We start from the raw sequence: 13,871 nt of genomic DNA on the forward strand, positions 1-13,871 counted from the left end.
TGTTCCATGGCACAGAACTATAAGACAGTGATGTGTTTTAGTTTGTCTTGTTAATACATAAATACATAAAGATGTGACAAGTACTGGCATTAATAGCCTTGTCTCTCACCTTAATCAGGTATCTTGTTCTTATGAAAATATATCTCCGTGAGGTTGTATGCCTAGATTATCATGTGAAACATTTTTTTTTTTATTTTTTGCAGTTAATTTCTTTTTCAAAACTTTTCACGTTCCTTTTGCAGTTTTTTTTCCACTGAAAGCATCAATCCAATTAGTTTTACATAGTGACTGTTTTACTTTCATATAGTCTGTAATTAATCTTCAGTCTAGCAACAAATTAACGTTTATAACCCCATGATCACCGCACATCAGCGGTGGTAAAACTTGATATAAAGTAACAGTAATTTGTTTAGGAACACAAACAGTATCTAGTGTGTTCTGTTCCCTGGTATGTTTTATATATATATATATATATATATATGTGTATATATATATATATATATATATATATATATATATATATATATATATATATATATACACACACACACACACACACACACATATATTCACAGTCGAAAGCAGTTGTTCCTTAACATACGTTCTGAATAATTTCTTTACCATATGTTGTGAATAATTTCCTAACCAGTGTTGTTGAATCAATATTATTCCTGTCTGTTTCTGGTAAGTTTAAGCCCCCAGCTAATATTATTCTTCACTTCTGTGTTTCATGCAAGAAATGTATGAATTCCTCTAGGTCATCTGCACTTGAATTTGGTGGTCTGTACACTCCAGTAATTGTTATATGTTCCAGGATTGTCATTATTTCATTTTTGTCACAGTTACAGTCTATAGTATTGGTGTTATCACTGAACATGTAATAATCACAGGTCTCATAACTATCTTTAATCCCTGTCATAACACCTCCACCTGATTTTTGTTAGAATGTCTGTTACAGTAAAAACATTTATACCCTGACAGAACTGGTTTCCAGTAATTGTTCTTTAACCATGTTTCACAAACAGTAACAACATCGATCTTGTGGGAATGTAGCAAATTTTCCAAAAAAAAAAAAAAAAACTTTATTATTACCCCTAGTATTACCAGCCATTAGAGATTCATCCAATGTTGCTATCTATGAATTTTTAAACTTTCAACCTGGCAATAATCTTGTCTTATGATTGTCGAATATTGAAAAATGTCTGCTGTTAAAATTCTCTTCTCTGATCTTGACAGTTGCATATTATCCTGTCTGAACATACATGCCCAAAATTAGGCTGGAATGCTCTAAACATTTCCATTTTTTAAATCTTTTCATTCGCAGTGACCTGACTCTCCTTTCTACAGGTAATTTGTGAAAAATTTGTCTTAACGCCTGTTTGAACTATGCTGTCTAAGAGGGCTGTAAGTTCCCTACCAACAGTCAGAGTGTCGTTGCGGATGAGGTCATTTGTACCGACATGAATAAAAACAGATCTGTACGTCCTTATATTAAGGCATTCCAAGGTTTGTCTCACATGTTCTATTTTGGCTCCTGGCAAGCATGACACTGTTCGATGTTCATTATCTTCTCTGCAGATGTAAGTATCTGTTCCTCTAATAAGTGACTCTCCAATTACAAGAATATATTTTCTGACCAGAACTGAAGAATCTTCAACTTTTAATTCATTAATGTCTGCTCTATCGGTTGTTATAAAGGAATTATCCCACTGTGTTCATTCCATACTACTTTTGTAAACGTACAGTTGGTTTTATACATCCACAGTTTGAGCCATGTTGTGAACTTTTCTCCTCTTGTTTCCTTACAGTAAGGTTCTTTAATCCTTTCACATTCAGTTGTGATTTCTTCCTTTTCTCCTACCCCTTTACTCTTTTTTTCTGCCTTCTCTTTTGGAAATATGCTGCCTTTTTCTGTAGGCTGTAGGTTTTCTGATAGAACATTTTATCATGCCATGTAATGTGTGTGTTACATAAAATAGTGTTCTTTTTAGAATGTATTCTCGTTACTTCACAGACATTTGTCATTTTCTTTTTCATCCTTATTTGTTGTGAGCTTCTTCCTTCCTTTTTATTTCCTTCTAATCACTCTGAATCCTCAGATTGCTGAATACTTATATCCAGAGTTCCAAAGTTGTCAGGGGCATTGTCTTGTTTCACATGGGATGAGTGATCTTTACAGAAAACAGAGCCTTTCCTAAGTGTTTGCTCTTTGCAGAACATTATTTATCTCACCAGTCCAGTTATTAATATCTGTAACAACCGTTCTCCAAGTCGTGCCAGTTGCACAAGTACACTCACCACCAGAAACTCTAGGTTTACTACTAGTAATGGTAAGCCCATCATCCAACTTCTGACATGAGGAACACAGATCACCAGTGTCATCAGGTGTTACCTTTAAATATACATAGCATTTATTACACTGTACAAGATATTTGTGCTTTAGCAAATCATTAATGGAGTACTCCTTTAAGGAATCCATATTCAGCTGTGTATGAGTAAAGCATTGCAAAAGAAAAAAATAATCAAATTCAGTTACTACAGAATTCCAGGAGAACGTAAATCACCTATTATGAGGAAAATCACACAAACAATGTAAAACTAAATACTCAAGTTAGTACAGTAAAGTTGTTGCTCTGACGGCACAAGTTCTGAAAATCAGACCGAAGCTGGGATTTCTTTACATTGTGCACGCTTCTGCTCAGTAGTGCTCACAGTTGCACCTCTTTTTAACAGTAAAGATCAATAAATCGTAAACCAACACAGGATTCTTTTGATACTCTCCGGATTGTCCTGTCTGTAATCTATGTGACTTTATAGGTCTCTTAGGAAGGCCTGTCTAAAACCTACACCCTTCTACCAGTAAACAGTGAAAATTAAAGGTAAAACAACAAACTATAACGGAAAGTCAATTTTATGTACAAGCTATTCCTTCCTTCCTACAAACAGTAAAAACAGTGGTAAAATTCAAATAAAAACTCTTACGAGGCTACTGCACAGTCGGTCAAAAACCAAGACAGGATTGTTTAGATAAACTCTGACTTGATAATAGCTTGGAAGAATTGTTTGCTTGTGTAATGTTAGAAGCACACTTGATAGCGGAGTGTGGGGGCTGGAGTAATGTTAAAAGTTCACTTGATAGCGGAGTATGGGGGCTGGAGTAATGTTAGAAGTTCACTTGATAGCGGAGTATGTGGGCTGGAGTACTGTTAAAAGTTCACTTGATAGCGGAGTGTGGGGGCTGGAGTAATGTTAAAAGTTCACTTGATAGCGGAGTGTGGGGGCTGGAGTAATGTTAAAAGTTCACTTGATAGCGGAGTATGGGGGCTGGAGTAATGTTAAAAGTTCACTTGATAGCGGAGTGTGGGGGCTGGAGTAATGTTAAAAGTTCACTTGATAGCGGAGTGTGGGGGCTGGAGTAATGTTAAAAGTTCACTTGATAATGGAGTGTGGGGGCTGGAGTAATGTTAAAAGTTCACTTGATAGCTGAGTATGGGGGCTGGAGTAATGTTAAAAGTTCACTTGATAGCTGAGTATGGGGGCTGGAGTAATGTTAAAAGTTCACTTGATAGCGGAGTGTGGGGGCTGGAGTAATGTTAAAAGTTCACTTGATAGCGGAGTGTGGGGGCTGGAGTAATGTTAAAAGTTCACTTGATAATGGAGTGTGGGGGCTGGAGTAATGTTAAAAGTTCACTTGATAATGGAGTGTGGGGGCTGGAGTAATGTTAAAAGTTCACTTGATAGCGGAGTGTGGGGGCTGGAGTAATGTTAAACGTTCACTTGATAATGGAGTGTGGGGGCTGGAGTAATGTTAAAAGTTCACTTGATAGCTGAGTATGGGGGCTGGAGTAATGTTAAAAGTTCACTTGATAGCTGAGTATGGGGGCTGGAGTAATGTTAAAAGTTCACTTGATAGCGGAGTGTGGGGGCTGGAGTAATGTTAAACGTTCACTTGATAATGGAGTGTGGGGGCTGGAGTAATGTTAAAAGTTCACTTGATAGCTGAGTATGGGGGCTGGAGTAATGTTAAAAGTTCACTTGATAGCTGAGTATGGGGGCTGGAGTAATGTTAAAAGTTCACTTGATAGCGGACTGTGGGGGCTGGAGTAATGTTAAAAGTTCACTTGATAGCTGAGTATGGGGGCTGGAGTAATGTTAAAAGTTCACTTGATAGCTGAGTATGGGGGCTGGAGTAATGTTAAAAGTTCACTTGATAGCTGAGTATGGGGGCTGGAGTAATGTTAAAAGTTCACTTGATAGCTGAGTATGGGGGCTGGAGTAATGTTAAAAGTTCACTTGATAGCTGAGTATGGGGGCTGGAGTAATGTTAAAAGTTCACTTGATAATGGAGTATGGGGGCTGGAGTAATGTTAAAAGTTCACTTGATAATGGAGTATTGGGGGCTGGAGTAATGTTAAAAGTTCACTTGATAATGGAGTATGGGGGCTGGAGTAATGTTAAAAGTTCACTTGATAATGGAGTGTGGGGGCTGGAGTAATGTTAAAAGTTCACTTGATAGCTGAGTATTGGGGGCTGGAGTAATGTTAAAAGTTCACTTGATAATGGAGTGTGGGGGCTGGAGTAATGTTAAAAGTTCACTTGATAGCTGAGTATTGGGGGCTGGAGTAATGTTAAAAGTTCACTTGATAGCGGAGTGTGGGGGCTGGAGTAATGTTAAACGTTCACTTGATAGCGGAGTGTGGGGGCTGGAGTAATGTTAAAAACACACTTGATAGCTGAGTATGGGAGCTGGAGTAATGTTAAACGTTCACTTGATAGCTGAGTATGGGGGCTGGAGTAATGTTAAAAGTTCACTTGATAGCTGAGTTATGGGGGCTGGAGTAATGTTAAAAACACACTTGATAGCTGAGTATGGGGGCTGGAGTAATGTTAAAACACACTTGATAACTGACTGTGGCAAACTTAGTAGGAAGAATTATTCCTGCACATCTTCGATGGCACTAAACGTCACATGATGGGGTGACATTCTTTTAACTGAGCTTTGTGTGCTGGTACCAGGAACATGTAATTAGTAGATCTGTCACGTTCTGTGCCACTTACTGCTGTGCCATTACTGTGGACCTATATTTAGTAGATCTGTGAAGTTCAGTGCCATTTACTTTTGTGCTGTTATTATGGACATATCATTAGATCTGTGAAGTTTTGTCCCACTTTCTGGTGTGCCATTACCATGGACATATTAATAAATCTGTAATGTTCTGTACCATTTATTGGTAAGCTGTGACCATGGACATATAAGTTCATAGGTTCATACTAGGCTATCTGCCCTAGGGCATTTATAAGCCAAGCCAGAGTTGTGTGGCTTTCACCACCCCTTAGGTTGAAGAATACTATACCCATTAGTTTGCCGTGCCTCTGTCCAGCAGTGATACAGAGATGATCCCCGGGATAAACCTACGATCTCCCATCCACTTTTCAAGATTCCTCTTGAACAGAGCCAGCGAGGTGCTCTGTCTCACATGGACCGGGATTCTGTTCCACAGCATAGGGAGTCTCTGGGTGATGAATCTGTCCCTCCAGCATGTCCTATTTATATCCATGTTGAGGTTTAAGTCTCTTGCTCTTGTGGCTCTGGTGGATTTGGATTTTTTGAGGTGGAGCATGTCCATTAATTCCGGGTTGGACATGGCCTTGTATGTCAGGCACAGGTCACCTCTGAGCAGACGGTATGCGACTGAATAGAGCTGGAGTTTCTTCAGTCGGGCAGCATATGGCATATTTTTGAGCCCCTTTATCCTTTTGGTGAGGAACTTTTGGGGTCTTTCCAATTGCTGCAGGTGTCGGGTAAGATGCATTCCGAATGGGGCATTGTACTCAATCATTGGTCTGATAAGTGAAGAGTACAGGGGAACAATGACCTCCCTTGATCTGGATGTGAATCCCTTCATAATCAGGTGGGCAATGTAGAAGGTCCTCCTAACCACTTTGGCAATGTCAGTGTCAAAAGAAAGGTTACTGTCAACTTGGGTCCCCAGGTCCCTGATAACCTCTTCTGTGCTTAATGGATTGCCACCTATGTGGTAACTTGGAGTTACCTTGTTTTTACCAAAGGGTATGACTATACATTTTTTGGTGTTTAGCTTAAGGCCATGGCTCTGGCACCAGTTATCCGTTTCTATGAGACCTCTCTGAAGGATATCTGTGTCTGATGGATTTTCAACTATGGCTTCAGTTTGCAGTCATCTGCAAACTTTGTCAGCCACAATCCTCCTATGTTTGCCTACACTTCTGAAAAGTAGATGCCGAACAAGAGGGGGCCCAGGACTGAGCCCTGTGGGACACCGCTTGTGACCGGCTTGGAGTCTGATATGGCACCAGCAACTCTAACCCTGTGGGTTCTGTCCTTGAGCCAGTTTGCAACCCATCTTGTGACATATGGGTTTACATTTAAGCTGGTGAGCTTTTCTATGATACCCGAGTGGGGTATTGTGTCGAAAGCTTTTGCAAGGTCAATGTAGGCTGTGTGAACTGCCTTACCCTCATCAATGGCCTTGGTGACTGTTTCAAAAAAGTCGACCAAGTTCAAGAGGCATGATCTGCCCTTGACAAAGCCGAATTGGGTAGGATCCAATGTCTGTAGGTCCCCTATGTCTTTATTTATGAGTTCCATTATGATCCTCTCCATAGCTTTGCAGACCAAGCTTGTTAAGCTTATGGGGCGGTAATTACCAGGGTCCATAGAAGCACCGCCTTTGTGGAGTGGGACCACAGTTGCCATACGCCACTCTTTGGGTACGTATCCTGTGGTAAGGCTAAGATTAAACAGCAGCCTTATGTGTGGGTTTAGTTCCTCATTGAGTTCGTGTAGCACACAGCCGGGAACACCATCCGGTCCCATTGATGCTGTGTTTTTAGCTTTAGAGACAGCAGCTCTCACCTGGGCATTTGAGATGATTGGGAGGCTACACTCTGCTGGGATAGATATTTCTCCTTTTGGGGGAGGAGGAGAAATTTTCACTGAACCTGTCTGCCAGTATGTTTGCAATGTCTGTGGGTTCAGTGATTTTTGTATAATTTTGGACTAATTCTGAGCATATCTGGGAGTTTCCACCCAGATTTCTAACATAGCTAAAGAAGGCCTTATGATTGTCTTTTGAGTCCTTGGCGATTTTTCTCTCAAAGTTGGCCTTGGATGATTTTATGAGTGATCGTAGATTTTACTAGTATTGATCAGAGATGTCTTCCCTTTTAGGGATTTTGCTCTATCTTGTAGTAGCTTTCTCCTCTTGTTGTAAAGTTTGTTTATGGCTGGGGTCCACCAGATCGGGCGCTTGCCTTTGGTGGAAAGGGTCTTGATTTTATTTGGGATTGCTTGATCCATGCAATCCTGGAGGTGCTCGTAGAAAGCATTTGTAAGGGATTCAGCAGCGTGGGTTGTGGTTTCCAATGGCTCAGGGGCCTTGAAGGATACCACACCAGTCTTAAGAAGTGTGAAGTTGGCTTTTGAGAAGTTCTTCACTGTGGTCTTTTTTGATGGGGGTGGGGGTGGGATGTGGATCTCCAGTGAGATTAGTTTATGGTCTGATCTCACCAATGAGGGATATACTTCCAGTGTGGAGCATTTTGTCCCCATGTTTGTGGTGATCAGGTCTAGTATATTTTCACCTCTTGTGGGAATGGTGACAAGTTGTTCCATAGCATTTGAGTTTATGAACTCCAGGAACCTTTGGGCTAGGGTATTGGGGCTTGAGTAATGTTCCCAGTCTATGTTTGGGTAGTTGAAGTCACCCAATATGATGGTGTTTATAGAGACATTTATACTCTCCAGTGTCTTCAGGAAGGCTGTGTGGGGTTCCTGAGTTTGAGAGGGTGGCCTGTAACATGCTACAAACTGTAGAGCAGTTTTGCCTATGGTTAATTGCACCTGAATGGTCTCTGATGCTTCGTGAGTTGCCACCAGCCTGGAGGTGTGGGTATCCTTGATGAATATGGATACACCCCCTCCTTTTGTGGTACGGTCCGGTTTTGGGGCCGGAACGCATGATATGAGGTAAAACCTGATAGTGCCGGGGTGCTCTCAGGAGCCTTGAACCAGGTTTCAGTCACAGCACAGACATCGATGTTCTCCATACTGAGGAGGGCTTCGAGGGCGTGCATCTTGAGATTTAGACTTCTGGCATTGAGCAGCATTACCCTTAGTTTTTTTCCATTATTGTTTTCTAGGGCGGTGGGTTTAGAATTTGAGCCTTGTCTAAAAAAGGCACTATGGGGGTGGCAAGAGCCTTTGCCAATATCCGGAAACCCAGGGGTGACAGGTGCAAGCCGTCCCTTGCGAAGCAGTGTGGCTTGTCAAACATGTCATTCCAGGCAGACAGACATCAGATCCCCTTTGAATGACACCAGAAATTAAGCCAATTATTAAAACTGATCATTTTGTCTCTGTATTGTGGCATCATTCTTGGTGAAGGTAGGATACTGCTCAGGGTCAGGGTCATACCAGCCTGGGCTACATAATCTGAGAGCTCCTTTATGTCTCTTTTTATGTAGTCCAGGGAGGTACGTCTCAGGTCATTCACACCGGCATGGACAATGACTGAGTCATACTTGTATTTGCTGTGGAGTGACCTGAGTGCTTGTGTTATGTGGCGGATTCTAGCGCCCGACAGGCAGCTTACTGTGACCCCCTCCTTGTTCAGTCTGGTGAGTGGGACGTCAGTGTGTCTGACTATGGAGTCACCTATGACAAGTGTGTCTGGCATTGTGTTTGGCCTTAAGGGCTGTGACTGATTTGCACACTGACTTTGTGATCTATGTGTTGCTTGTGTTATGTCATGAGGTGGCAGTTGTTTGGGTGTCTGCTTTGGAGGCCTCTGCTGTTTTGGTAGATTTTGATCAGTGCCTCCAGTATGTCTTTGTGTGTTTATGTGTTTGATTTGTAGTTGTGATAGTTCTATGTGAGACTGGGTTTATGGTGTGTGTGATTACCTTCTCCTCCTGTCTGGTTTTGCCAGTCCTGAGTTGAGAGAGCTCAGCCTCCAGTTTGGCTATATAGTTGCATCTCTCGCATGTATTTGTGTTTTGTGGGAGGAGGAGAGGGTTGTCTGTGTGCATGAGGCAATTGTAACATTGCCTCAATATTCCCAAATTCACCAGCTGAGCAGGAGAGGACGCTAGCAACTGACCCTTTGACATGCTAGAAGAAATGAAAAAGTTTGCTGTGTAACTGAGTCAGAAAGGACCTATAGGGAAGTGGGTACTCAAGGGGGTTTTAAGCTAGTGAAGTACTTTGTATAATGTAGAAGTGCTTTACCTGACTAAAAAATGCTTTAGGAACAAGTGATGAGCTTTACAGATAGAGAATAGATTGTTTAGATTACAAGTAGAGCAGTTCTAAGGGAAAAATGAAGAGCAGACTTTACGGAGCCAGAAATAGTTTAACCGGCCCTGCCCGATGGTGCTCTAGTGGCAACTCCGCGCTAAATGCAGAAAAGGCAATAAGTCAGTAGTACAGGCTAGCACACTTTAGTGGGCAGCCAAACAATTAAATTAAACAGCAAACAAACACTTTTCGACTTGAATTAGACTAATTTCGACTAAAATGTACTTTTAAGTGCAGATAATAAAAAATGCAGTAAATAACTATGAAAACAGTTAAAGCTTGCTCTAGGTAAGCAGTAGAAGGTAAAACAAATATAAAAAAAACAGCAGGATACTTAATCAGGAAAGCAGTCGCTTTTTTTCAGTTCTCTGTAGCCAGGAAGACTCAACAGGACCACGTGGAGCTGTGTCTGAGCAATATGGCTTCAAAAAAATGCCAGAGGCAGATTTTAACCAGGGAACTTCAAAAGAGCTAGAAATGGTCCAAAATGACCAATTACTACAGCTTCTTGTGCTGAGGTCACTTCCCTCAAGGACAGGTAGGCTATTCAAGGCTCCCCACTCCCACTGGTGAGCTAAGAAACGTCCTTCTATCCAAGTAAGGCAATGGACAACACAGGAACTACAACACAGCCCAGGATACAGCAAGGCCTGTAAACTGGTCTAACTAGTTTAGGAGAGGCAGGAAAACAAGGAATATTTTTTTTTTTTTTTTGTTTTTAAATAGAAACACACAGAAATGCAGAAAAGGCAATAAGTCAGTAGTACAGGCTAGCACACTTTAGTGGGCAGCCAAACAATTAAATTAAACAGCAAACAAACACTTTTCGACTTGAATTAGACTAATTTCGACTAAAATGTACTTTTAAGTGCAGATAATAAAAAATGCAGTAAATAACTATGAAAACAGTTAAAGCTTGCTCTAGGTAAGCAGTAGAAGGTACAACAAATATAAAAAAACAGCAGGATACTTAATCAGGAAAGCAGTCGCTTTTTTTCAGTTGTCTGTAGCCAGGAAGACTCAACAGGACCACGTGGAACTGTATAATTAGTAGATCTGTGAAGTTATGTGCCACCTACTGGATTGCCGTTACCGTGGACATATAATTAGTAGATCTGTGATGTTCTTTGCCATTTACTGGTGTACAATTACCGTGGACATATAATTAGTAGATCTATGACATTTTGTGCCATTTACTGGTGTACTGTTACCATGGACATGTAATTCGGAGATATGTAAAGTTCTGTGCCACTTACTCGTATGCTGTCACCATGGACACATAGTTAGTAGATCTTTGAAGTTTAGCTTCCATTACAGGAACTCTAGGCAGCTTCGGTCTTACTGGTTGTACTCTGACAGTATCTTTGTTTTGTTTTCTAACAGCTGATCAAGGTATACAGTTGTTCTGAACAGTGTAAGAATTTACAGGAAAAATTTCATTGCAGCTATTAAATGCTGCTTTTATTGTTTATGCTAAATCTTTAACTAGGCTGTAGTTTCATAGCTGTTGCCTTCAGAATGTTTTAACACTTTCCTTGTAGATTGCTGAAAGTCTGTAATATTTTTGAATGCTTTTTCTGCGTCTGACATTGTAACTGTATTTGCAGGTCAATTGTAACTGTATTTATGGGTCAGCAGATTTTTGTACCAGCATAAAGACTGCAAATAAACAACTTTTCATTGTAGATATAATCAGTGGTGGTGTTTTTTCCTTGCACAGAGTGCTGATACTGCGAAACAGCTAACTGTGACACAACAGACGCAAGAAGAAGTTGAGAATACAAAACAGCAGATGCAGTTTGAGTTGGATCAGATTAAACGAGAGTCTGAAATGAAGGCAAGTATGCCAGTTTATCCTGAAGAAATTAGCAGCAGTTGTGTGACTAATCAGAAGTATTTTAAGGGAGTTGTAATTTGTGGGTCCTGGACAAAAGCAGAAGAATGCTGTACACTGTGTGCCAGCAGGAAATGGTGCGGAACTGAAGAGCAAAAAGTAAAACTAAAGTGCAGCCGACGGCAGTTTTTAGTCTGATTCAGACTGAAAAAATTCTTAGTGTCCCTTCTAATAACTGAAATCTGTAACACAAAACACACACAACTCTTAGGGACCCCAATATGTGAAGAGCAAAAAATAAGGTACTGAATCTGAACGTCTCTGCCATTGTTCTTTTACTCTGAAGAATTAGAGGAGTTTGGCCTTGACTATTGATATCTGGCTAGTCAGTGACCTGCTTCTTGAAAACACATCAGCAGACCACATTAATCAATGACCAGGCTCATCAGTGCCACAGACAGCACAAGTACATGCTTGTTCAACCTGCAGTCCACGCGACACTCTCAAGCCCAAAACAAACTAAACACTTTCGCTGGGCTAGAGGTGCAGCCTAATTCCCACCCCCACATCCTTCCCGCTCTATTGTAAACAACTCTAAGATTGCACTTAAGCTTGTGGCAAGTGCCATTTGGGAAGTCAGACCGCGCAGTACCTTTCACTTAGTCCACTCACTCAAACCCTTTCAAACACTCACACACAAACCCAATCTTTATGTTACCCACCCCCAAACTCATGCAGCAACTCCTGCCTGCATTAACACACTGCATGCCACTAGTTGTTCAGTCTGATACACCCAACACACATATTGCAACCTTGCATGCAGCTTATTAGCCACTCACACACACATACACCTCAAACAGCCATCAATCACATACACACATGCTACTGATCTCTAACAAACACTGACAGACCTCTGTGCATAGTGTACTTTGGACTACTCAGTCCTCCCTTACCTGCATGCACTGCTCTTACTGATCGACAGCCTCCAATGTACATGCACATCACTCTGTTAAATCTGGTGACTCTATCTAGAAACAACCCCTTACTATATATGAAAGAATTGCATGTAATAAAATGATGCTAGTGCTAACAGACACAGACACACAGACACACAGACACACAGACACACAGACACACAGACACACAGACACACAGACACACAGACACACAGACACACAGACACACAGACACACAGACACACAGACACACAGACACACACACACACACACACACACACAGACACACTTACTTCCAACAAGTACACATGCACAATGTTGTTGTTCTTTCAGCTTTTCCCAGTTAGGGGTCGCCACCGCGGAACTCCTGTCCACTAATGATTGGCAGTGGATTTTTATGGGTGCCGAGGCGCCAGCTCGACGCCCAACCTTCAACGAAGGCACGCCCATTCTACGCATGTCTTTCGAACTCCACTCGACCACGGGGAGGACATGCAGACTCCACACAAAAGGCGTTCCAGACGAGAATCAAATGGGAGAACCTCTTGCTGTGAGGTAGCAACGCTACAGCTACACCACCACGGCTTACACATGCACAGTATATATGTTTATTCATTTGAGTGTGTCAGTCAGTTGGCACCTGATCAGAAAGGCTTAAAAGAACTGTCCCACAACGAAATAAACTGGTGTAGAATTCATAGTCCTGAGCTGTGGTGATGCAGTCTTCACTATCCATGCATTGCAGTGTAGATGTGTGTGGGAGTAGCAGTTACTCATAATTTCTACAGCTGCATTGTCTGTTACAATTCAAAATATGTTTTTCTAGATTAAGAAGTCAAAAACACAGTTAAAAGAAACTAACAGGAAGTGTGTGTAACTCAAAACTTCATTGAATCATCTCTCACAGTTACAAATTGCAGGTAAGCTTACAATGGTACGTCTGCTCATTGTATGCTTTCCTGCATCTTGTAAGACTGTTGATGGCCATGTAAACATTCTGGAGGTTAATTTGTTTATTTTAACTACTGATGCACATATTGTATATACTAAGAATATTCTTTGCAGTGTTTTGTAAAGGTTATTCGTTGAAATTTTGACATGGAAACTGAACAGTTCTGTCGAGTGCTGCTCTCTGTAACTACTTTTTCCTCTAAGGAGATGTCATCTCTGGTCTATGAGCTGTTGACGATCAGGTACAAATCCCAGACACTGCAACCATCTGCAGTTTTTAGCTAACTCCATTTGAAGTGTGATTCAAACTGAAACAATTCTTAGAGTCCCTTCTCATAACGGAAATCTGTAATGCAAAACAAACACACTCTTGGGAAATCCTTCAAACAAGGAGAGATTTAGTCAGGAAGTCCGAAGAAGTGCTTTTCCAGAGCAAAACATGGAATACACGGACTTGTTCTCATAGATACTGCCAGTAGGAGACATCATTTTTCATCCTTTTGCCATGTGGGCACAAATAACTTGTTTTGGATGGCTGTCATTACTTTCTCTGCATGCCTTTACTATTTCAGTAATCTCAAGTCATTACTTTCTCTGCATGCCTTTACTGTTTCAGTAATTTCAAGTCATTACTTTCGCTGCATGCCTTTACTATGTCAGTAATCTCAAGTCATTACTTTCTCTGCATGCCTTTACTATTTCAGTAATCTCAAGTCATTACCTTCTCTGCATGCCTTTACTATTTCAGTAATCTCAAGTCATTACTTTCGCTGCATGCCTTTACTATTTCAGT

At 41.1% G+C, this 13,871-nt stretch overlaps 1 protein-coding gene across 2 annotated transcripts in view; it reads left to right on the forward strand.

The window, feature by feature from the left end:
* HIP1R (huntingtin interacting protein 1 related) overlaps positions 1 to 13,871 on the forward strand; it is a 2,955,354-nt gene that overhangs the window by 1,635,874 nt on the left and 1,305,609 nt on the right. For both annotated transcript variants that reach the window (XM_044068914.1, XM_044068915.1), the window contains exon 16: positions 11,058 to 11,174. In XM_044068914.1, the coding sequence (XP_043924849.1) occupies positions 11,058 to 11,174 (117 nt within the window). The remainder of the gene's footprint in view (positions 1 to 11,057; positions 11,175 to 13,871) is intronic.

Source organism: Protopterus annectens, chromosome 4.part0 (genome assembly GCF_019279795.1).
Source record: "Protopterus annectens isolate FY-2018-M chromosome 4.part0, PAN1.0, whole genome shotgun sequence".
In the NCBI taxonomy this organism is placed as follows: domain Eukaryota; kingdom Metazoa; phylum Chordata; order Ceratodontiformes; family Protopteridae; genus Protopterus; species Protopterus annectens.